The sequence below is a fragment of the Balaenoptera acutorostrata genome, chromosome 7, assembly GCF_949987535.1.
Source record: "Balaenoptera acutorostrata chromosome 7, mBalAcu1.1, whole genome shotgun sequence".
Taxonomy (NCBI): Eukaryota; Metazoa; Chordata; class Mammalia; order Artiodactyla; family Balaenopteridae; genus Balaenoptera; species Balaenoptera acutorostrata.
Genome location: NC_080070.1, coordinates 38,608,717 through 38,635,164, shown reverse-complemented (window position 1 = coordinate 38,635,164; position 26,448 = coordinate 38,608,717). Strand labels below are relative to the sequence as shown.

The window sequence follows — 26,448 nt, the reverse complement described above, 5'->3', positions numbered from 1 at the left end:
GTACAATCTTGTCGATAGCTCTTGTGGGGACTGAGAGGGGGAGCTGATTAGTTGGCCTGCAGTGTGGATGGTCCTGCTTCTATGCCCATCAGGCTGATGTTAACCTATAGGAACTGTATAATCCCCTCCACTAATTAATGTTTAACCACCTACGGAGGAGTAGAGGAGGGGGCAATGTTGACAGACTGGTCTAGGGCTGGTTTTTACTTCCCATGCAGGTACAGCAGAACTAAACATCAAGGGATAGTCTGAATAATAAAAAGAAGAAAGGGAAGTCAGGTGGGGTTTATTGGAGGAGAATAAGACTGAAAAATAGGTTTGGTATTAATAGAAAATTGGAAGGTTGGAAGGTTGTGGTCAGGATATCAAGAATTTACAATTTTTGATTAGAAGTGGCTCTGGATGATCTCATTCATCCATGCATACATCCATCCGTGCACCCGTGCATGCATGCATCCAGTATTTATTTAGCACACATGGGAGGTCCTGCTGGCTGGGGATGAAGGAAGGCCAAGAGAGAGACCACAGTGAAGCAGAACACAAATGAAGGTCGCTGGAGTTGAAGTGACCAAGAAATTAGAGGAGAGGGCACTGGACAGGTCAACCAAAAGGAGGAGACAACTTTGAACTAGGGGCTAGGCTGCCTGTGGGAAAGTAAACAGCCACCCACCGCCCCATCCTCCCCTCTTCCTTGCTGGCCAGGAATATCTATACTGGTAGAAGGCAGTAACTGGGACGGGTAGAAAGTTGCAGAACTGTATGGAATGAGCCTTATGGAGGGCAGGGAAGCTCTTTACAAGAGGGTGGAAAACCAGTATCTTTAAAGGCACTGGGGCATTTAGAGACGTCCAGACACTAGACACAAGGCTTCAGAAGATGAGCCCTCTCTACTCCAGAGGCCACACAGGAAGCTCTCTCGGCAGGAGAGCCAAGGGTTCAGCTGAGGCAGAATGAAAGGGCTTCCTGCACGTCACATTAATAGCCTTCAGTGTTAAGACCAAGTCCACTTATGAAATTATCTTAGACATTTTTCTTTTTTTGGCCTTGCTGTGCGGCATGTGGGATCTTAGTTCCCTGGCCAGGGATCGAACCTATGCCCCCTGCAGTGGAAGTGCAGAGTCCTAACCACTGGACCACCAGGGAATTCCCCCACCTTAGCCTTTTTTTTTTTTTTTTTCCTGTTCAGCTTCTGTGTTCATTTTGGCATGCTTTCATGCTAAACTTACCAGGTTATCTACTTTTTAATTTAATTTTGCAGGTGTTTGCTATTTAATTTCTCTCACAGTGTGTAATAAAACAAGGGTTATATGACCGATTCTCCTATGCCCAAGCCCACGGTGGACAGATGTGTTTCGGGCTTGTCTAAGATCTACTGATCATGGTTACAGGGGCGCCTCTTTCAGAATAGCTGGAGCAGCATGCAGAGTTCTCTGGACAGCAAGATGGGTGACAAACCTATCAGTCCATCTGAATTTTTCAGATTCCTCTCATTTTTTTCATTTTACTTATAAATGTAAACATACTCTAGGAAAGGGTAAGTGGAGAGCAACTCAATGTGAGAAATCTACCTCAAAGATGGTAACGAGTGCAGAGGGGCTGTGCTGGACTTCCATAGACTAGGTGAGGAACTGGGATATAGCATAAGAAACTGAAAAGTTGCAGGGAAAAAATAGGAGCCACAAAGGGTTTACGAACAAACTTTTAGGGAGCAAAAGTGAACTAAAACTCATAAAAGACTCTTGCAATCTAGGCCATACATTAAATTAACCCCTTTCCAACCAGGAAACATGATCATCCTCTATTTAGCTGACCTCTCATCTGGCCCTTCTCTTGCTCAGAAGCAATAGATCCCACTCTAAGGGATCAGATTCTCTACCGAGCAAAACCCCATCCTGGCTGAGTTGGGTCACTTGAGCCATAGTGGTGTTAATCAACAGTAATGAATTTGCAAAACTCCAATTTCTTTAAAGGTAGATTGTATTATTATTATTATTATTATTTCTTTATGCATACATCCTAGACCTGACGGTATTTTATTTTATTTTTTTATTTATTTATTTTTAAAAATTTATTTATTTATTTATTTATGGCTGTGTTGGGTCTTCGTTTCTGTGCGAGGGCTCTCTCCAGCTGTGGCGAGCGGGGGCCTCTCTTGATCGCAGTGCGCAGGCTTCTCACTGTCGCGGCCTCTCCCGTTGCGGAGCACAGGCTCCAGACGCGCAGGCTCAGTAGTTGTAGCTCACGGGCTTAGTTGCTCTGCGGCATGTTGGATCTTCCCAGACCAGGGCTTGAACCCGTGTCCCCTGCATTGGCAGGCAGATTCCCAACCACTGTGCCACCAGGGAAGCCCTTTTATTTTATTTTATTTTTAATTAATTAATTTATTTATTTTTGGCTGCGTTGGGTCTTCGTTGCTGCGTGCGGGCTTTCTCTCCTTGCGGAAAGTGGGGGCTACTGTTGGTTGTGGTGCACAGGCTTCTCATTGCAGTGGCTTCTCTTGTTGTGGAGCACAGGCTCTAGAGTGCAGGCTCAGTAGTTGTGGTGCACGGGCTTAGCTGCTCCGCGGCATGTGGGATCTTCCTGCACCAGGGCTCGAACCCGTGTCCCCTGCATTGACAGGTGGATTCTTAACCACTGCGCCACCAGGGAAGCCCCTGACGGTATTTTAGAATGTACTTCTAAGAACTCAAAATCCTTCACTGGAATAAGTCAGAATGGAGACTTCAGTGCACAGCTATTAACTTTCTATCCTCCTTCTTTGGATTATCACGTTATTCTCCTTAAGAGACTTGACTTTTGGAAAATGAATTATCTTAAGCTCATTATTTCAATCTCTTTTCTTAACTTGCTTTCTAGCAGGTAGCTGGCGGGGGGATAGCCAAAAATATCCCTACAAAGTTAAGGAAGACAACAATCCTACTGGAATGCACCAAAATAACAGAACTTAGTAAGATTAAATACTGTTACTAGCAAGTTAGCAATTCCAAAGACAGGTTTTGGGTTTAGCCATCAACCACTTGGAGATATTACTGATGTTCTGAGACCTGAAAAGGGACTCTGGAAGCACAGAATCTTTAATGCTGACTAATCAAGTTCTTTCACTTACCTTCCTAAACCTGTAACATTCAGATTTCTGTAGATTTCAGAGTTTATCTCCATTGAACACCACTCCAAACTTACTATCAATCATGTAAAGGTGAAAACGACCTTGAAAGGGAGCTTTGCCCTTAGAATTCTTTAGCTCCTGCCATAAAGGATGAGTCCAGGTCCTTGCCACACTACTGACTGTTAACTCTGTGAGAACCATTTCCTTAAAACACACTCAGAAGAGGGGTCCAGCCATTGTCACAGAGGGAAACTATCTCTTTCACAAATTTTAGGCCCAAATTAAGCTATTCAACACAGCAGCTTTTTTCTTAGCTCACCACAGGATTGAGTCTTTCAAACTAATACCTTACACAAGGAGCAAGTAGATTTTAAATCTAAATAGCCTACTATGAGCCACAGTTATTCTCTGTGTCATACCTACAAGAAAGAGTTAAGGACACTTTATTTAAAAGCATTTTTTTCTGTCTTTCATCTACCTTAGATTTCATAGACAGTACCTGTCAATGAATGACATGGAATATGGTTTATAAAGATCTGAGGCAATTAATGTTTCTTCAAAACCTTACCATAAACAATACTGTCAAGATTTTATGGCAGAAGAATGGCCTTTAGTTAGATCAATCTCCATAATTAAATGGTATAAAACAAAGCTAAGTCTAACTTTCTGTCTCTTCTCATTTTTACTTTTTCAAAATGAAGATTTTAATGTTTTTAAATGACATGTGCCCACTAAAAACCTTTAAGAAATGTAAAAATACTTTTGTGTCCAGGAGTCCCACTGGGTCCTGCTTGGTTTGAGTAAGGGCTCGGAGCCAGGCATTTTACATGCACTTATTCTCCCAGCAAAACTGAGTGCTAACCCTGACTCTGTTCTGAAGACAGGGAACAGGTTCAGAGAGGTCACTGGGGCTGAAGCCAGGCAGGATTTTGGGGGCACTCAGGATCCTTCTGATGGAGCTCTGCATTTGAAGCCTGGATGCAAGAATTTTCAGAAGAGGATAGTGCTGTGCATGACGGCTGTTTGGCTTGACAGACAGACCCCTGAGTCACAAAGGACACTTTGATGCCGCCCATGGATTTCCCCGTATGCTGCACTGACACATGGCACGGTGTCCTACTTTTCAGAGAGGAGAGCTCAGAGGATTCTTCTCTTGCTGCCATTGCTGAGATTTTAGAGGCCACTGCTTTCAAGTAGACTGAAGCTTTCAAGTAGATCGCGAAGGAGTAAGACATGGAGATCACCATCCTCCCCACATACATCAAAACTACATCTACACGTGGAACAACTCCTACAGAACACCTATTGAAAGCTGGCAGAAGACCTCAGACTTCCCAAAAGATGCCCTCAGGCGACCTACAGGCGGGGCCAAATCCAAAGCTGAATCCCAGGAGCTGTGCGAACAAAGAAGAGAAAGGGAAATCTCTCCCAGCAGCCTCAGGAGCAGCAGATTAAATCTCCACAATCAACTTGATGTACCCTGCATCTGTGGAATACCTGAATAGACAACGAATCATCCCAAATTGAGGAGGTGGACTTTGGGAGCAACTGTAGACGTGGGGTTTGCTTTCTGCATCTAATTTGTTTCTGGTTTTATCTTTATCTTAGTTTAGTATTTAGAGCTTATTATCACTGGTAGATTTGTTTACTGACTTGGTTGCTTTCGTCCTTTTTAAATTATATATATATACATATATATTTTTTTTCCTTTTTCTCTTTTTGTGAGTGTGTATGTGTATGCTTCTTTCTGCGATTTGTCTGTATAGCTTTGCTTCTGCCATTTGTCCTAGGGTTCTGACTGTCCGTTTTTCGTTTTGTTTTTTGTTTTTGTTTTAATATAGTTTTTAGCGCCTGTTATCATTGGAGGATTTGTTTTTTGGTTTGGTTGCTCTCTTCGTTCTTTCTCCTTTTTTTTATTACCTTTTTTATTTTTAATAATTTTTTTCTATTTTAATAACTTTATTTTATTTATCTATCTACCTATCTATCTATCTATATATCTGTCTTCCTCCCTCTCTCCCTCCCTCCCTCCCTTTTCTTCTCAGCTGTGTGGCTGACAGGGTCTTGGTGCTCTGGCCAGGTGTCAGGCCTGAGTGTCTGAGGTGGAGAGCCAAGTTCAGGACACTAGTCCGCCAGAGACCTCCCAGCCCCATGTAATATCAAACAGAGAAAGCTCTCCCAGAGATCTCCATCTCAACACTAAGACCCAGCTCCACTCAACGACCACCAAGCTACAGCACTGGACACCCTATGCCAAACAACTAGCAAGACAGGAACACAAAACCACCCATTAGTAGAGAGGTTGCCAGAAAAAATAATAAATTCAGAGACACTCCAAAAAACACCACTGGACATGATCCTGCCCACCAGAAAGACAAGACCCAGCCTTACCCACCTGAACATAGGCACCACTCCCCTCCACCAAGAAGCCTACACAACCCACTGAACCAACCTTAACCACTGGGAGCAGACACCAAAAACAACGGGAACTACGAACCTGCAGCCTGTGAAACAAAGAACCCAAACACAGTACATTAAGCAAAATGAGAAGACAGAGAAATACGCAGCAGATGAAGAAGCAAGGTAAAAACCCACCAGACCAAATAAATGAAGAGGAAACAGGCAGTCTACCTGACAAATAATTCAGAGTAATGATAGTAAAGATGATCCAAAATCTTGGAAAGAGAATGGAGAAAATACAAGAAATGTTTAACAAGGACCTAGAAGAACAAAAGGGCAAACAAACGATGATGAACAACACAATAAATGAAATTAAAAATTCTCTAGAAGGAATCAGTAGCAGAAAAACTGAGGCAGAAGAATGGATAAGTGACCTGGAAGATAAAATACTGGAAATAACTACGGCAGAGCAGAATAAACAAAAAAGAATGAAAAGAATTGAGAACAATCTCAGAGACCTCTGGGACAACATTAAATGCATCAACATTTGAATTATAGGGGTACCAGAAGAAGAAGAGAAAAAAAAGGGACTGAGAAAATACTTGAAGAGATTATAGTTGAAAACTTCCCTAATATGGGTAAGGAAATATTCAATCAAGTCCAGGAAGAATAGAGAGTCCCATACAGGATAATTCCAAGGAGAAACACCCCAAGACACATATTAATCAAATTATCAAAAATTAAATACAAAGAAAAAATATTAAAAGCGAGGAAAAAGCAACAATTAACATACAAGGGAATCTCCATAAGGTTAACAGCTGATCTTTCAGAGAAAGTCTGCTAGCCAGAAGGGAGTGGCAGGACATATTTAAAGTGATGAAAGGGAAAAACCTACAACCAAGATTACCCAGCAAGGATCTCATTCAGACTCGATGGAGAAATTAAAACCTTTAGAGATAAGCAAAAGCTAAGAGAATTCAGCACCACCAAACCAGCTTTACAACAAAAGCTAAAGGAACTTCTCTAGGCAGGAAACACAAGAGGAGGAAAAGACTTACAATAACAAACCCAAAACAATTAAGAAAATGGTAATAGGAACACACATATCGATAACTACCTTAAATGTAAATGGATTAAATGCTCCAACCAAAAGACATAGACTGGCTGAATGGATACAAAAACAAGACCCATACATATGCTGTCTACAAGAGACCCACTTCAGACCTAGGGACACATACAGACTGAAAGTAAGGGGATGGAAAAAGATATTCCATGCAAATGGAAATCAAAAGAAAGCTGGAGTAGCAGGTCTCATATCAGAAAAAATAGACTTTAAATTAAAGATTATTACAAGAGACAAAGAAGAACACTACACAATGACCAAGGGATCAATCCAAGAAGAAGATATAACAATTGTAAATATGTATGCACCCAATACAGGAGCACCTCAATACATAAGGCAAATGCTAACAACAATAAAAGGGGAAATCACAGTAACACAATAATAGTAGGGAACTTTAACACCCCACTTTCACCAATGGACAGATCAACCAAAATAAAAATAAACAAGGAAACACAAGTTTTAAATGATACATTAAACAAGATGAACTTAATTGATATTTATAGGACATTCCATCCAAAACAACAGAATACACTTTCTTCTCAAGTGCTCATGGAACATTCTCCAGGATAGATCACAGCTTGGGTCACAAATCAAGCCTTGGTAAATTTAAGAAAATTGAATTCGTATCAAGTATCTTTTCTGACCACAATGCTATGAGATTAGATATCAATTACAGGAAAAGAACTGTAAAAAATACAAACACATGGAGGATAAATAATACACTATTAAATAACCAAGAGATCATTGAGGAAATCAAAAAATACCTAGAAACAAATGACAATGAAAACACCATGACCCAAAACCTATGGGATGCAGTAAACGCAGTTCAAAGAGGGAAGTTTACAGCATTACAGTCCTACCTCAAGAAACAAGAAACATCTGAAATAAACAACCTAACCTTATAAATAAAGCAATTAGAGAAAGACTAACAAAAAAAAACCCCAAAGTTAGCAGAAGGAAAGAAATCATAAAGATCAGATCAGAAATAAATGAAAAAGAAAAGAAGGAAACTATAGCAAAGATCAATAAAACTAAAAGCTGGTTCTTTGAGAAGATAAACAAAATTGATAAACCAATAGCCAGACTCATCAAGAAAAAAAGGGAGAAGACTCAAATCAAGAGAATTAGAAATGAAAAGGGAGAAGTAACAACTGACACTGCAGAAATACAAAGTATAATGAGAGATTACTACAAGCAACTATATGCCAATAAAACGGACAACCTGGAAGAAATGGACAAATTCTTAGAAAAGCACAACCTTCTTTTGAACCAGGAAGAAATAGAAAATATAAACAGACCAATCACATACACTGAAATTGAGACTGTGATTAAAAACCTTCCAACAAACAAAAGCCCAGGACCAGATGACTTCACAGGCGAATTCTATCAAACATTTAGAGAAGAGCTAACACCTATCCTTCTCAAACTCTTCCAAAATATAGCAGAGGGAGGAACACTCCCAAACTCATTCTATGAGGCCATCATCACCCTGATACCTGACCAGACAAAGATGTGACAAAAAAAGAAAAGTACCGGCCAATATCACTGATGAACATAGATGCAAAAATCCTCAACAAAATACTAGCAAACAGAATCCAACAGCACATTAAAAGGATCATACACCATGATGAAGTAGGGTTTATCCCAGAAATGCAAGGTTTCTTCAACATATGCAAATCAATCAATGTGATAAACCATATTAACAAATTGAAGGATAAAAACCATACGATCATCTCATTAGATGCAGAAAAAGCTTTTGACAAAATTCAATACCCGTTTATGATAAAAACCCTCCAGAAAGTAGGCATAGAGAGAACTTACCTCAACATAATAAAGGCCATATATGACAAACCCACAGCCAACATCATTCTCAATGGTGAAAAACTGAAACCATTTCCACTAAGATCAGGAACAAGACAAGGTTGCCCACTCTCACCACTATTATTCAACATAGTTTTGGAAGTTTTAACCACAGCAGTCAGAGAAGAAAACGAGAAAAAAGGAATGCAAATTGGAAAAGAAGTAAAACTCTCACTGTTTGCAGAGGACATGATACTATACACAGAGAATCCTAAAGATGCTACCAGAAAATTACTAGAGCTAATCAGTGAATCTAGTAAAGTAGCAGAATACAAAATTAATGCACAGAAACCTTTTGCACTCCTATACACTAATGATGAAAAATGTGAAAGAGAAATTAAGGAAACACTCCCACTTACCACTGCAACAAAAAGAATAAAATACCTAGGAATAAACCTACCTAAGGAGACAAAAGACCTGTATGCAGAAAACTATAAGACACTGATGAAAGAAATTAAAGATGATACAAACAGATGGAGAGATATACCATGTTCTTGGACTGGAAGAATCAACACTGTGAAAATGACTATACTACCCAAAGCAATCTAGAGATTCAATGCAATCCCTATCAAACTACCAATGGTATTTTTCACAGAACTAGAACAAAAAATTGCACAATTTGTATGAAAACACAAAAGACTCCAAGTAGCCAAAGCGATCTTGAGAAAGAAAAACGGAGTGGAGGAATCAGGCTCCCTGACTTCAGACTATACTATAAAGCTACAGTAAACAAGACAGTATGGTACCAGCACAAAAACAGAAACATATATCAGTGGAACAGGATAGAAAGCCCAGAGATAAACCCACACACGTATAGTCACCTTATCTTTGATAAAGGAAGCAAGAATATACAATGGAGAAAAGACAGCCTCTTCAGTAAGTGGTGCTGGGAAACCTGGACAGCTACATGTAAAATAATGAAATTAGAACACTCCCTAACACCATACACAAAAATAAACTCAAAATGGATTAAAGACCTAAATGTAAGGTCAGACACTATCAAACTCTTAGAGGAAAACATAGGCAGAACACTCTATGACATGAACCACAGCAAGATCCTTTTTGACCCACCTCCTAGAGAAATGGAAATAAAAAGAAAAATAAACAAGTGGGACCTAATGATATTTAAAAGCTTTTGCACAGCAAAGGAAACCATAAACAAGACCAAAAGACAACCCTCAGAATGGGAGAAAATATTTGCAAATGAAGCAACTGACAAAGGATTAATCTCCAAAATGTACAAGCAGCTCATGCAGCTCAATATCAAAAAAACAAACAACCCAATCCAAAAATGGGCAGAAGACCTAAATAGACATTTCTCCAAAGAAGAGATACAGATTGCCAAGAAACAGATGAATGTATGCTCAACATCACTAATCATTAGAGAAATGCAAATCAAAACTACAATGAGGTATCACCTCACACCGGTCAGAATGGCCATCATCAATAAATTTATAAACAATAAATGCTGGAGAGGGTGTGGAGAAAAGGGAACACTCCTGCACTGTTGGTGGGAATGTAAATTGATACAGCCACTATAGAGAACAGTATGGAGGCTCTTTAAAAAACTAAAAATAGAACTACCATATGACCCAGCAATCCCACTACTGGGCATATACCCTGAGAAAACCATAATTCAAAGAGTCATGTACCACGATATTCATTGCAGCTCTATTTACAGTAGCCAGGACATGGAAGCAACCTAAGTGTCCATTGACAGATGAATGGATAAAGAAGATGTGGCACATAATGGAATATTACTCAGCCATAAAAAGAAACGAAATTGAGTTATTTTTAGTGAGGTGGATGGACCTATAGACCGTCATACAAGTGAAGTAAGTCAGAAAGAGAAAAACAAATATCGTATGCTAACACATATAAATAGGAATCTAAGAAAAAAAAATGCTTCTGAAGAACCTAGGGGCAGGACAGGAATAAAGATGCAGACATAGAATTGGACCTGAGGACACGGGGAGGGGGAAGGGTAAGCTGGGACCAAGTGAGAGAGTGGCATGGACATATATACACTACCAAATGTAAAATAGATAGCTAGTGGGAAGCAGCCACATAGCACAGGGAGATCAGCTCGGTGCTTTGTGTCCACCTAGAGAGGTGGGATAGGGAGGGTGGGAGGGAGACGCAAGAGGAGGAGATATGGGGATATATGTATATGTATAGCTGATTCACTTTGTTATACAGCAGAAACTAACACACCATTGTAAAGCAATTATACTCCAATAAAGATGTAAAAAAAAAAAGAGAAAACTTTCATGTGAACCACTGAAAAGGAAGAAAAGAAAAAAAGAAATGTAAAAATAAAGTCGTTGTTAATATTTTAGGACATCCTTCCAAGCATTGCTATGCACGTATATACATGCGGACATGCAGTTACACAATTTTATAAAAATGGTCTTACACTAAATGCATGCATATATAAAATGCTGTTTATCAATATATTATAAACATTTTTCTATGCACGTAACAATTTCCACTAGGGATTATTTCAATAACTATGTAGTATTTCATTCATTATATGGATATAACTAACTCATGTATCTAACCAGACCTATGTTATTGGTAATTTAGATAACTTTCAAGTTTTCCGTATTTTAAGGAATCTGCAATGATCATCCTTGAATCATGTTTGCTTACCTCATCTGATTATCTTCTCCCAATAAATACCAAGATGTGGAATGGCTGAGCCAAAGGATATACACATTTAAAATATTGTATTGCCAAACTGTCCGCCAGAAAGACAATACTACTCACATTTTCCTCTATGAATGCAAGAGAGTGTTCATTTCCCTTTAATCTTCTTTGCCAATTCTCAGTTTTAAAAGTCTTTACCAACCTAATAGGCCAAAAGATTTCCCATTCTTTATTTAACTTACATTTCTTTGACTATTCATATATTTATTTTATATCCTTGCATTTATTACTTTTGAATAGCTTGTTTGTAGCATTTAGCAAAGTTACTTTTTTTTTTTTTTTTTTTTACTTATTTGTGATAACTTTTGGTAAATTGGGAATAGTCCCCCTTTGTAAGCTGTGTTGTAACCATGTTTCAGTTTATCATGTGTCTTTCAGCCTTGATTATGATGAGTTTATCAATAAAAAGGTTTGAAACTTTATTTAGCCAAAGTTACACATTTTTTGGTACCTGATTTGTAACATTTGAGAGGCATCATTAGAAAGGCCCTCTTCACCTAAACTTTCTAAAAATGTTCACTCATAGTATATAGGCTCTTACAGTTTTATTTTCTACATATAATCTGGAAATTGCTTTGGTATAAGAAGCAAGGTAGTGATCCAGCTCTTTATTTTTCCCTCTAACACCCACTGTGGTCATCTCAACACCACTTATTAAATGGGCTATGTTTTTTACCCAATAATTTGAAATCCACTCGTCTCCCTAACTTTTTTTGTTTTTTTTGTTCATTGTTTTTTTTAATTAATAAATTCAAGGCTGCAGTCATCAGGAGGCTGTGCTCCTTCCTGCCACGGCAGAGGAAGGATAAGCATTATGCTCATAATATGGTTTTATAATCATAACCTGCAAGTGGCCTTAAGCTGAAACTGAACTTCTTGGCTCAGTGCTATGAAAAAGAAAACCATGGCATCAACTAGACGAAAAACATAAGATGTTATGCTTGGCAGGTATTCCATACCTCTTTAAGCAACAATGAATAACCCTAATCATAAGACAACTCAGCTACTTAGGGGTTTTCTGTGGAGCTAATGCTTCCTGATGGATCTACACAATGTAGGTCTGCCCCAAATTAGATGATCTACAGATACCATCCTCAGCCTCCTTTGTGATGGAGAAAGATCACTGGGAACACCTGCCATTTAAATTGTTGATGCTCAAATAAATCTTCATAATGCTTTATGGATTGGAATTCTGGGTATTCAGTGAAAATTTGTGGAAGGGCTTGAGATGATTCAAAGCTCTACTTCTGTGAAAAATGGTTCTGCCAAAGGCACCACGACAGGCCCCTGGTAACAGAGTAGAATGACTGTCTGGGAAACACCAGTTGGACTTCTAAATGTTCACATGGAGAAGGAAGCTCTGCTACCTGTCTTCCTGGCATTTTAAGTATATGGGTATCTCTGATTAGCAACTAAGAATCTTGGTGTTATTCATACTAGTTTAGAGTAAGTCAACCTAACTTGACTGGAAACTTAGCACCTGCCCAAAAAACACCCTCTGACCCACAGGTGAGAGAGCCCACATGGTGAAATGTCATAAAGAAGTGATTTATTCTTCTAAATATTATTAGGAAGCTAATGATAACCTTAGCCCTGCCTTTTCTGTGTGAAGATTTAATGGTATGCAGAGGCAAGATCACAGACATTCATATCAAGTATGATTTATGTCTTTTGGAAAACTGTAGCTGAAGACATTGGCTGTCATGTTACCCATATCACATAAAGGGGCCTCAGACCTAAAGGTGATATAAATAGATCATCTCAGGTGTCTAGTGCATTTAGCTCCTCTGTTTGCTTTAGTGGTTACTCTGCTTTAAAATATTTTTTCTTTGTATTTTAACATTGTGAGCTCCTTTAAGTCACTTTTGAAGTCTAGAGAATGTACGTGTCAGAAATGGAGGGACTTTAACTGTTTTGTTCGCCACTATATTCCCAGTCACTAGAAGAGGGCCTGCCCTGCGGTTTGTAGTCGATGTGTTGAACAAACAACTAGAAAATAAATGATTCAAGAAATATACACATATATATACATGCACAAACAAAAATTACCAGGTGTCTTGTGCAGGGACACTCATTTTACTAGCAATAATCCAAAGGTAAAGAAAGTTTTTGTTTGTAATCTCTTTCATTCATTCAGTATATCTTCACCACACATCTGCCACATGCCAGAACCCCTCTGACACAGTTGTTGCTCCTGAAGGGCTCATACATCTACCAGAGTAAGTCAAGGGATCATCAGACAATCACGGGACAAGGTAATGAGGACAATGGTAAGAGATGTGTGCAGATATCCAGGGAACTCATGGGAGTGCACTTAGCCAGCTGGAAATCCAGGGAGTAGGGGGCTGGGGCGTGGGGATCATTCTCCTGAATAAAGGTTCTGGCCAAGGTGCGCCTCTGTGGATGAGGAGGTGTCAGCTGCGGGGAGACAGGGGGAGGCAGGTGTGCCAGGAGTGCCAGGTGGAGCTGGGGGAACCAGCAGGCAGGAGGTGAGGAACCAGAAAGAGCTGGATGTGGCTATGGCATCAGGTAGATGACCGGAAGTGGTGAGAGGTGAAGCAATAGGAAAGAGGCAGCCTGACACATGCTGAGAGCCTGCAATTTTCCCTCTTGGCAATGGGGAGCTTTTCAGTGGGTTTATATCAGAAAGGGGCCTGGTGAGATCTGCACCTTAGATGGGTCGCCCTGGCTGGCTGGAAAATGAACTAGAGGGAGATAAGGTGCAGGTAGGCAGGACTAGTTAGCCCAGGTGAGAGTTGACAAGAGCTTGGAATAGCACGTGGTTACAGAAATGGAGAAATGCAAAGGAGAAATATTTTGGAGAAGATCATGTACTTTAATTCTCTCTTTCATAGTTGCTAGTGTTTTTATTCTATACTTCATTACTACTGGTATTCTCCGATAACTTCTAAGGATCTCTTGTTTCGTGAGTTTTCTTTTTGTTGCCTCCTACACGATCCTTTATTCCAAATGTTTTTATGACAATTCTTGATGCAAAATATAGAAAGTAACAACCACTAAAGTTGTCATGACAAAGAACAGCCAGTTTTCTGCTTGCTTAGTGAGAGCAGCAGACAAGAAAAATGTAAAGCTGACCTTGCTAAATTTACTTCTGGGGGTATACAGATCTTCAGATAAGAAAGCAGGTATTGGGAATATTTAAAAATTTATTTGTAAGGTTCATCTAATCCTATCACAGCAAGGGAAAGGACTTTAAGGTCACCCTATAGGCTTACCCAAATACCTACACTTCAATTAAGATGAAAAAATAAATCATCTTTAAAATAGGTGTTAGAATATGACAGAATATAGAGACAATATTCTCAAAAGACACTCTCCCTGTCAGCAATCTTCCAGAAGAGTATCTTTGCAGTCATTTTTTTCTCTTTTCCACAGTGAGGATAAGACAGTGAGTTAGTAATTCAGCCCTGTTTTTCACAGCTACCCCCAACATCTGACTGATGTTACCTTATGCACAATGAGCTCGTGAGTGCCATCTGGAAGAGTCCTACCATCTTCCTGCATCAGGGGGACGAAGGAGAAGCCAAACAACTTCTTCTCTCCTTTCTCCTTTGCTGTAGGGGGAAAAAAATTAGTCAATTTTTTTGAATTAATTGAAGTATAGTTGATTTACAATGTCGTGTTAGTTTCAGGTGTACGGCAAAGTGATTCAGTCATATATATATATATATATTTTTTTTCAGATTCTTTTCCCTTATAGGTTATTACAAGATATTGAGTATAATTCCCTGTGAAAATTAGTCAATTATTTAAGTGTATGCTTACACAACTGTGTTCAGATACATAGACTGTGACGATGCGTGATCATCAAGAAATATACCCCCCGACACACACACACGCCAGCTCCTTTTACACAGTGAAGAGCAGCTTTTATGATGGGACCTCTATCTACAGTAGCCACCCTCTAACCCCATATTCCTACCTTATAATCTGCAAGTTACATTCCTTGACTAATTTTCTTCATGGGATTCACTATCTGAAATTATGGTAGGTTTTTTTGTTTTTTTAAAAAAATTTGTGGATTTCCTGTTTCTTCTCCTCACAACCTACCCTCCACTCCTGAACGTAAGCACCATGGAGGGCAGGATTCTTGTCTAATTAATTTAATCTATGCTTGGTATCTCAAAGAATGCCAAGAACATAGTAGGTTCTCAATAAATGTACAGTAAACAAATGAACGAGTGAATGAATGAATGTGAAATGCAATATTTTGCTTACTCCTCCTGGAAAGGGAGGTTCTCAGCTCTGCTTTGGTCCATGACAGAACTCTCCCTACAGCCACATGTGTAAACACAGAGCCTACGGAAGCCACCTCCTTGGAATAAGGCATGCTGAAAAACATAAACAGCATTCTATAGTTTGATAAGAGCTTCCTGCAGTAGTATTCTGGGAGTCGGAAATGAGGCAATGAGGTTTTCAGATGCCTAACTGTGAATTACAACAGCTAGAAATGTCAAGGGTCACTGGCAATTGTTTATAGAGAAGGAAATTGAGATCTTACAATGTCAGGTAACCTGTTCTAGATCTCTTCAGTACCACTGCAGTTCTTTCCACACACCTTCCTTTTCTCCAAAAATGGAGAAAGCATGGAAAGAACCTGGTTTGTTCAACTGGACCCTCTCCTTGTATTTAGACGTGTAGGGAAGAGTTGCAGGGCTGGCAGCCATTATGGGCTGGTTATACTTGATAGAGAAGTCCAGCTTTGGGATGCAGTAAGACCCTCAGTAGAGATGTCAGATATGCTGATCCTGAGGATTAGACAAGAGGCTCTAGCAACAAACACATTGCTTCCGGCATTTAACCACAGGGACATGGAACCCTGCACAGAGAGTAGTAATTCTGGCTGGCTAGCTTAGGCCCCTAGCATGAGGACATCCCTGAAAATGTGATTATAGCAACAGTTCTTCTTCTTAAATCATTAATTTCAACCCCAGAGGTAAACTGGGGAAATATCAGTACTCTTTAAAGTTAAACAAAAGTCACAGCAAAGATCTCTGGGAAGAGATTTTTATGTCAATGAGCATGCTGGGTATGGAACTTATGATTTAGGGGAAAATTATTTACAAACAATTTTTATTTTACAAATAATTTTCTAAGTTGATTTGACTGTCATTTTGGTGTGGTTTTTGGTATTCAATTCGGAAAGATAAAAAGAATCCAAGATGCATAAAATTAGCAAAGATAAGGAACAAAGCAACAGTTTCCCCAAATTTGCCTTCTGCTATAGAATAAAAATAAATACCAAACAAAGTTTAAAGTGCATGGCCTTTTGTCCTGAGCTATTAGATCAGGATTAATAAACTGAATGGACTGTTATCTATAATATGCATAACATGATCCCCTTTTACTAATAAAAACCCTGAGTTTATGGATTCCACCTCCTAACTTTCCAATTCATCCTTTCTTGTACCTCAACTCCAACAATTCTGCCCCCGGGACCCCCAGTTTATTGACCCATCCCTCCATCCCCTCCACTCCAAGTTCCCATTTCTGTGGTCCATCATTCTAATCACTTCCTTGAAAATACCCTCAACCTCTCTCCCGTCCACACTTCCACTAATAACACTGCACCCTTGTAAAATCCAATCTGTGGCTCATTCCATGCCTACACTAATCACAGAAGTGCCCCGGGATACGCAAACTTTCTACATTTACCTAATAAACTCACTCTTCTACATTTCCAGACAATAATTTCATCCATTCTTCTCTCCTCTCAAGCCTCCAATACCTTGACACTTCCCTCACTTTCAGCTCATGTAGAGAGAATTCCCACATGCCCTAGCATCCACCTATTACCCACCTGCATCTGTCTTCCTGTACTAGGCCTGAACTGCTCTTACCCAAGGCAAATTCTTAACCTTGAGCACCAGGTCCCCTGCTCCTTCCCCAACTCAAGGACACTGCTCCTACAGCTGTCCCCACTCTCCTACATCAGTTTTTCCTCTCTACTGAATGATTTCTCTCTAACAAACATGCTTTAAAAGCTCCATCTTAAAAAAGAACACCACCAAAAAACCAACTTCTGGTGACCCACTTTTTTTTATAGCTACTATCCCACTTCTCTGCTCACCTGTATTCTTTATAGCAAAGTTTCTCAAAAGATTTGTCTATACTCACTGCCTGCCCTTCCTTTTCTCCAGCTTACTCTTTGACTCACTCCAGCCAGGCTTTCAACACCACAAATCCACTAGAACAACTTGTCAGGTTCAATGACCTCCATGATGCCAAATCAGGTGATAATTTCTCTGTCCTTATCTTATTATCACTGGCACCTGACACACCTGATTAATCCCCTCTTGAAAAACTTTCTTCATTTAGTCTCCTGGATTCTATTCTTCCTCGATTCTTCTTCAACCTCACTGGCTATTCCTTCTTAATCCACATAACGGCTACTTTTCAATCTCCCCAAATCTAAAGGTGTCAGTGCCCCAGGGATCCATCCTTGGACTTCCCTTGCTATCTAAACTTACTTAGACATCTCACCAGTCTCATGGCTTTGAAAATCTTCGACATCTGTGATGTGCTGGAGCTGGCCTGTACTGGCTCACAAGAGCTGACAGTGTGCATCTTTCCCCAACTCCAAGATCAGTGACGTCAAGTTGGCAGCTTGAAATTGACCATGGTGGGAGTATTTACCCCATGGAATCAGCAAATGCTATAATTTAGGGCTTCCCCTCCCCTCTCCATCACCCTGAGTGCTGGTTAAATATTTACAGCACACCACTGAACTATATGTTCTCATTATCAAGTTTAAGTCTTCAGCTTGGATCTCATTCAACTGCCTACTCGATATCTTGAATGTCTAATAGACTTCTCAGCCTTAACATATTTAAAATGGAATGTTTGATTTTTGCTCTCCAAACAGATTCTTCCTGTTGTCTTCCCCACTTCATTAAATGACCACTTCATAATGAGGTCAAAATCTTGGGGTCAACCTTGAATTTTCTCCTTCTTTCACATCCAATCTGTCAATAAATCTGTAGAAAAGAATCAAACCATTTAAATCTCTTACTTGGAGGACTGCATAAGCCTCCTAAATGGTCTGTTCCTATCTGGCCCACCTACAATCTATCATCCATATAGCAGCCAGACTTACCTTCAATCTAAAACCTCTAATGCCTCTTCTCACTCCAAATAAAGTCCAAAGTCCTTCCCATGACCTAAAAGACAATAGGGAATCTGGCTCCCCTGCTACCTCTCTGGCTCTCACCTCCAAACTCTCTCACTTGCTCATTCTGGCCCCCTTGTTATTCCTTGAAAGTGCCAACCATGTTTCATGCCAACCATGTTTCAACCTCAAGTGTTTTATACTTACTGTTCTATATGCCTGAAATATTTTTTCCCCAGATACCCAAAGGCTCACACCTTCACTTCTTTTATGTTGTTGCTGATACAACTCTTTATCAGAGAGGTCTATCCTGACTGCCCTATGTAAAATAGCAACATAGCACCACTGCTTTCTAGCACCTAACTCCAGTTTAGTCTTCTTCACTGTATTTAACACTACTTGATATATTATAGATTTATTTGCTCAAGTGTTGTCTGTCTTCCCTCTCTAGAGTGAAAGATCTATGAGAGGAGGTATTTTGTTGTGTTCACTGATGTATTTTCAATGCCCAGTAAAATGGTTGACATATAGCAGGCATTTAATAAATATTTGTTTCATGAATAAATATTTTAAAATAAATACATGTACACACAAAGAACACTTGGAAGTTCATGTGATAAAATGACTACACTGATTATTTGTAGGGATTTTCTTTCTTCTTTACATGTTGCCGTTTCTTCTGAATTTTAACAATGAACATTAAAAAAAAAAAAAAAAACTCTGTGGACAATGTTTGAAGTACAAGGACAAGATGGCAGAGCTCTAACAGGTTCTACTGAAAATCACCTTTAGTCCAGTTTCCAAGTTCTGAGTTATAGTAACTTTCTCCAAATGTTCTTTCTCCTTTTTCTCCCATTTCACTTTTCCTCTTTTCCTTCCTTAAAGCTCAAAGCTCATATTAGGCCCAAGTGAGAATTTATAGCAAAGGTTGGTGGAAGGAATGGTATGGCACCATGGAAGGTCCTTGATGCTGTCCCACTTTAAATCCTACCCATGAGACTCTTCTAGGAATTTGCAAGAATGGTAAGACCCTGCTAGCCATCTCCCTATATTCCGAAACATCCACAAAAGCATAACTTGTGGAGCTTCTGAGCTAATTCCAAAACATTGCAAAGTCCCAACAACAAGACAAAGTCCTTCTCCCCTCCCTGAATCTTGGGCGAGTTACATAGCACTCAGGCGAGGTCACCGCATATCTACTGGCAATGCCCCCATTCCTTTCAGACTGGAGAGGAGCCTGCTGCTTGCCCAGTAATGTGATTCTTCTCTATCTCTTGATTATTTTTTTAATATATAAATTTATTTATTTATTTATTTATTTATTTATTTATTTATGGCTGTGTTGGGTCTTTGTTGCTGCACGTGGGCTTTCTCTAGTTGCAGCAAGAGGGGGCTACTCTTCGTTGCGGTGCGTGGGTTTCTCATTGCAGTGGCTTCTCTTGTTGCGGAGCACGGGCTCTAGGCGTGCGGGCTTCAGTAGTTGTGGCGCACGGGCTTAGTTGCTCCACGGCATGTGGGATCTTCCCGGACCAGGGCTCGAACCCATGTCCCCTGCATTGGCAGGTGGATTCTTAACCACTGTGCCACCAGGGAAGTCCTTCTCTTGATTATTATACTGCTCTTGAAGCAAGATTCAGCAGAACCTTCTCTGGTCACAATGTACACTACCAGAAGTGCACACTTCTGGGGCACAGGGAAAACCAGAAGATCCCTGGATTGGGGGCTGGTGGAGGCAGGGAGTGGGGGCTTCAGAGGGTGGTAATGAACGCAAAAGAATTAAAATAGAGACAACATGAAATGGTAACTTTACGGATAAGTTAATGTCCACATGAATAAATCCTGTAACGTCTGTATGTCTTGGGTTTTTTAGATCTATAAAATGGGGAAATTACTTCACATCATCTCTAAGACCTGTTTGAGTTGACATTACTTGATCCTCATTTGAATACTGTTTGAGAATGCATGGTGATGTAGATATATGCAAATCAATATGAATTGGAGCCAATCAGAGGCTTTTCTAGTGACTTCACATGCCTAGGAAAGTCCCCGAGGGTCCCCCTGAGCTGTCTGAGAGCTGGATCAGCTCTTGGCTGGAGAGACAGCAGATGGGTCAGGACTGCCTAAAACCACCTGAGCCAGTCAGGTCTTTACTACTGCATCTTCTCTTTCTATCTAGTCTTTCCAGAATGTGAGAGTGATGAACTGGTTTTTATGAAAGTGACCAACTTAAGAAGAACCCTGTAGATTTCCATAGGTATTTTATTTCCTTCCCCTCTTGCATCTATGTTTCCACAGAGGTTATTGGTTCTTCGAGAAGTGAGCCCATTCACCTCCCAGGACTTCACTCACCTTCGTTTCTCCCTTGTGGAGGTCTCTGGTTTGTCACACACTTTCTACAGATTAGCCCACACTGTTGTTTCAGCTCAGTTAGCAGACTACCCAGCACAACAAAGCCATGGAGACAATCCTGCCCAAACACTTACTGGAACAATGCCGAAACTCGAAGCGGATGTGCGCTCCCCTGAATTTATCCACAGGGATAGGAAGTTTCAGTAGCTCAGACCACCTGGGACTGTTGTTATGATAAAGCACAAAGGAGTGGTACTCGCTAGCTGGTGGCTCTCCAGAGCCAAAGGAGATAAAATCCTAATAAAGGAAATATGCAGGTTAAAGACAGCTTCATTTCAAGATGATGTGGGGAGGAGCAGAGCAATTGCTTTGCTGTACCTGCCTGCTCCCCAAAGAGCACTTCATGTGAAATTACCTCCTCAGTTCTTTACAGGCCTGTTTCTGCACTCGCTTCTGCTGACAGGCTGTGTCTGTTTCATCCTGAGGCTGCTCTCCCAGGGTCTACTCGGCTAAGGGTGGACCTCAGTGACATGAGTGAGATGGGCAACCGAGTGCCCAATTTGGAGTCAACTACATGGTAAAATTCTCAACCTGCCACAGCCAAAAGCCTGTTCTGTGCCTTCCTGTAAAACTCACTAAGCCCCGGGCTCACTTCCATAAAGGAACCTGATATTATCACCCCAATTAGTAATAGCTTAATCCTCACGTCCTATTTTGGTTAAAATGAAAATACATGGAATGACATATGATTTTTGTTTTGTTTTACTAATTGCCAAAAGCAAAAGTATGCATCTTCAAAACTATGACAGATGAAAGGGGAAAAATGAAATGGCATAAAAATGCTGCATTTAAGGAATAGCTGTTATGAGGACATTGCTGACACAATTAAACAAACTGTAAAAGCCTTTTTTTTTTCCTACTTTCTTTTCTGAAAGGCATTTTCATAACTTAAAAAAAAAAACTACACCGGGGTGGAAAAGAAAAATAGGATTGGAAATACTGCAAATCAGAAATTAACTGATCGCATTAAAGATGAACCCAAAGCAAGGATGTGGAATTGTTTTACCAAAAAGAATCCAGCATTAACGTACCTTCAAGGTCTGGCTGCTACTCTCTACAACGAACATCGTAACTTCCACATTTCTGGCCACACTCTTTCCTCCTTTCTCAAATTCTCCCCTTTCTATAGTGATGTATAAATCATTCCGCATTTCACCTAGTAGGAGAGGAAAATTGAAACCATGTTATATATAGTAAAAAGTGTAATAAAGTACTCTATCAAGAAAAACTAGTTCATAAAAAATAGTGTTACAGCATACATATAAAAGTAAAATATAGAATATTTATACTTTTATAAAAACGTCCCCACCCTTACTACCAACATCCAAGAAAAGCAAAGGCCAGCTTCTGCTAGTCTGAATTAGCAATACTGAAGATGCACATTTAGGAGGACAGTACTGGGCCTGGGTAGGAAGGTGTTGTCAAATCTCACCATTTTTCAATATTTCCCTCATTTCATTTATGAGGTGCGATTACAAAATGACAACCTAGCAGGGGTGGCTCAAAGAAACTAGTCTTCATACTTTATAGTCACAGCATTTAGAGAAGAAGAAATACCTAAATGGAAGAAAATGATAGGACTGCAGAGGGTACAGTTACAATTTAAATCTTTTCCAAAATTCATGGATGAAATGATCTCACTACTGGAAGAATCCAGATTAGTGTTTATGAACACAGATGTAGAATAAGTCAGTCATACAGACACACTTGGCTTAATATTTCTTGCCATCAAGCTATAAAACAAATGAGAAAGGCCCTGGATTCAAACTGACATAGTCTATGTACACATATATCATTTAGTTTTGTTTCTCCATTGGCTATTTATAAACTTGAATGCTTTTTCATCTTGCCCCTTTCTTATGACTGCAAGAAAAAAACAGAATATAATGCCAACTAGCAAAGAGAGGCAAACACGCTTGACAGCATGCTTTGATCTCTCCTGTAAGAATTAAATTAGGGGTAAGCAGTGAGTGGATACGGACATGAGAAGTAAGTAAACAAAGTGTGACTAGAAAGTTTTTGAAGGTAAGTGTTGGTGAGGTTGGCAAGGTTGCATTTACTTTTACTTAACATAGCTTTCAAACATTTGAAGGCCCAAAAGCAATATTTTTTTTTCCTAATAAAAGATCTCTCCTTAAGAAAGTAAATAACCAGAAGGAACAATAACCATACAAATATGCCCACACTTGGGAAATTTCTCAAACTTCCTGACCAAAGTGTTTATAAGAAAGTACCCTAGCTTTCAAAACCATGAAGGAATACCAGTGTGCCTGGTAACCTTCCTTCATAAAGACCAACTTTTAATGAGAACGTCATTTGCAAATGACTTTGGCTGAACGGGAAACAGATGGGCCACAAAAGAGAGAAACTGAGTAAGTTCTAAAAAGGATGAAGTCTCACCCACCCTTTACAAAGAGTATATAAGGAATCCATTAGTGGAAACAACTAATACAGTGGTCTCTGTCTTATGAATTTCTCAGTACTCTCATACAACTCACACAAATCAACCTGGAAAGGCAATGAACTTGGAATTCCAGGAGAAAAGCAACGTATTTCAACACATGTAAAATTATATGTGTATGCTTTGAAGGTTTTTTGTTTTAACCATATCCATTAAAAAAAATTTTAAGAGAAAACGGTCCAGTAAATTTTACAAGTTTTCGAGTTTTTTTTATAATCCAGTTCATTTAATTACTATAAATTTATCATTTTATATATATATGTATTCATACATACATAACACACATTCTCAATGCTATTTATTTTAACAATTCCATTATAGAATAAATAAGCTCACAAACTTTGTCCTCTGAAGCCATCAATTTCAACTCAAAACAGGTCTGCAATGCTAATGGTCTGCACACGTGCTATCTCAACAATCCGAGAGGAAATTCTTGACAATAGTTTTCCCGCGAACAGACTTGGCAGGTAAAAAAACAACACAAAAATCAAGGTACTTCAGAGCAAAAGATGTTAGTTAACAGTAGTAAAATTCCTTTGCTTCTTGGAGTAGGTGACACATGATGAGTGGCCGTGCTTACACACAGACTATAAAACACACACTGATTAATGGGAAGTACAGCTACAGGAGTTTTTACCTTGGAATTTTCTCATAGTGAGTGATTAGCTTGTCCAAACCACATGGGGATTAACTGTCACGCAAAACGGAGAGTTAGTGTTTCTTGGGAGAGGGACTTCCAACTCTCACCTGTTGGAAGGACCGGCAACTCTGACTTAAGCAAAGATGGGGGGCGGGGAGGGGGGCGGTGAGGGAGGTTTGCTAGGCAACCTGTCTCCCCCCGCTGTGTGCAGGCTGGGCCTAGAGAAGAACAGGGGTGGGGGTACAGTAACATACTGCCAGTGCCAGGAAATTCTTTCTTCGTGTATTCATTCAGCAAATATACCGTGAGCACCTACTATGTGCCAGATATTATTCTAGGCCCAGTAGATTCAGCAGTGAACAAAGCAAAAATGCCTTCCCTGTGGAGGGATTCTAGTAGGAGTAGGTCTTGAACCAAGAAGTAAAACATAGAGCACACTGAATAATGCTAAGTGCCATGGATAAAAGTAAGAGGAGACGGGGTGTTGAATGGAGGAGAGGGTGTGTCACATGAGAGAGGCCCTCACTAAGAGGATGAGACATCTGTGGAAGCTATGGGGTGTTTCCAAAGGGACCAAAGTTAAAAATGGCCTGTGCTTCCCAAATGGACCCCTAGAGCTGGTTTAGCTTATAACTTAGCTGGATTCTTCTCTCTCTTCTGAATTCAAATAAGCCTAAAAAAATGTAGGGTCACAGGAAGACTGGAATAAGGAGATCTGGATTCAAGTCTTTCTCTGCTACTGTCTATTCTCTGTGACGTTAGTCTAGACAGGGTAAGATAAACCTTGGGGCCTCAAGTTTCTGTGTTATTAAAGTGGGGAAGGGGTAAAGGCAGAGGTAGGGATGGGAGAGGCAGTAGGAGGGCCGAGACTATTATGCTATGCTTGCTGTTTCTGTGACTTACAAAAGAACTTCTGGACTGTAACACATTCATAAATTAAAACACCTTATACATATGTTCTAGTTTTCTGTTCTTTAACTGTCCCTGTCCCTGTCCCTGTAACCCTCTTTATCTTTCGCAAAACTTTTAGACTAAAATAAGATTTCTTCGAAAAGAGAATACATGACAAGAACATTTCTCCTGGATGCCATTCTACGCGTGTCCCCCCAGGAATCTGCAGCTTGCTATGTTCTAATACTGCAAGGTGCCACGTTTTGCCAAAATACGCAGAAGGATAAAGTTGAAACAAGTGCTAATTGAAGTCAATACACTTGAGGTTGGCTCTGGAGAAAACTAATAAGCCCAAATGGTGTTAAGAAAGCACCTTGGGTAATTAAGAGAGAAATCATAAACTGAGTATGAAATGGAGTCATAGCACCAATCGTGAAAAGCTACTTGCCTGACAATGTTTATTAATACCTTGCACATCTTAAACTTATTACTCTGTAAATTTGATGTGCTTGACACTTTCCTCTCTTTCACAGGCCCACTGGCTGGGAAGCCTTTACACATGTGAAGGCTTCTCAAAACATCACTGTAGACGAGATAGAGATAAGGCCACAGCAGTAGGAACAAATTCAAAAAGAGTTCAGTGACTACAATCAAATGGGGTTGATTTATGGCTTGACCTCAACAGGCAAGAGGTTTTTATCAGTAGCTGAAAACCCTGATCCTTGATTTTGTCCTATGAATGAACTGGATAAAGGCACAGAGGGCATGGTCATCACGTCAAGTAAACCACTGTCCCAGCCACAGGGGCTAGTCCAGTGCCTTTTCTGTGCTAGATATTTGCTGTTATTTTTGGAACTGGAAAAGAAAAGTTCCTGTCCTCTTTTTTTTTTTTTTTTAATTATTTATTTATTTATTTTTGGCTGTGTTGGGTCTTCGTTTCTGTGCGAGGGCTCTCTCCAGTTGTGGCGAGTGGGGGCCACTCTTCATCGCGGTGCGCGGGCCTCTCACTGTCGCGGCCTCTCTTGTTGCAGAGCACAGGCTCCAGACGCACAGGCTCAGTAGTTGTGGCTCACGGGCCTAGTTGCTACGCGGCATGTGGGATCTTCCCAGACCAGGGCTCGAACCCGTGTCCCCTGCATTGGCAGGCAGATTCTCAACCACTGCGCCACCAGGGAAGCCCCCTGTCCTTCTTAAAAACTAAAGAACATACATAAAAGACTCCGGGTTTTTGTGAACTTAGATGATGATGATGATGATGTTAGTAGCAGATAGACAGTAGCTAGGTACTTTGCCAAGTGCTATAAGTAGAGTATCTCATTAAATCCTCACATTAACCTTATAGAAAGGCCCTATTATTTTTATTTTACAGATGAGGAAACTAAAGTATAGAGATTAAGAAACATGCCCAATGTACTATCCATATCTCTGCTTTACCCATGAAATGTAATTCAATAGGATGAGAACATCCATCAAATAAGCTAGCTGCAATTCAGCCTTTGTCTCCAAAAGACTAGTGCCTTGAGCAAGGAAGGTATCAGTCCCACCCTGATTGGTCAGACCAATTATGAAGCACTGATTTCATTTCTAGGACAGAGACAGACAGAAACGGTATCATCCAGACCATAAAGGATATGGAGAAGGGACCCATCAGAGGAGAGATGAGGGAGACAAGAGAGTTAACTGAATTTTAAAATGTTAAGGTTACAAGCAGGGAAACTCA

At 40.0% G+C, this 26,448-nt stretch overlaps 1 protein-coding gene and 1 non-coding gene across 3 annotated transcripts in view; both read right to left on the bottom strand.

The window, feature by feature from the left end:
- The window catches only part of DOCK4 (dedicator of cytokinesis 4), a 489,751-nt gene that overhangs the window by 163,605 nt on the left and 299,698 nt on the right, over nucleotides 1–26,448 (bottom strand). For both annotated transcript variants that reach the window (XM_057550242.1, XM_057550243.1), the window contains exons 14-16: nucleotides 21,768–21,892; nucleotides 20,811–20,973; nucleotides 14,667–14,773 (exon numbers count right to left, since the gene is read on the bottom strand). In XM_057550242.1, coding sequence (XP_057406225.1) covers nucleotides 14,667–14,773; nucleotides 20,811–20,973; nucleotides 21,768–21,892 — 395 coding nt within the window. The remainder of the gene's footprint in view (nucleotides 1–14,666; nucleotides 14,774–20,810; nucleotides 20,974–21,767; nucleotides 21,893–26,448) is intronic.
- TRNAG-UCC (transfer RNA glycine (anticodon UCC)) lies at nucleotides 1,071–1,143 on the bottom strand. Its single transcript has one exon. It is a non-coding gene; the product is annotated as a tRNA-Gly (tRNA).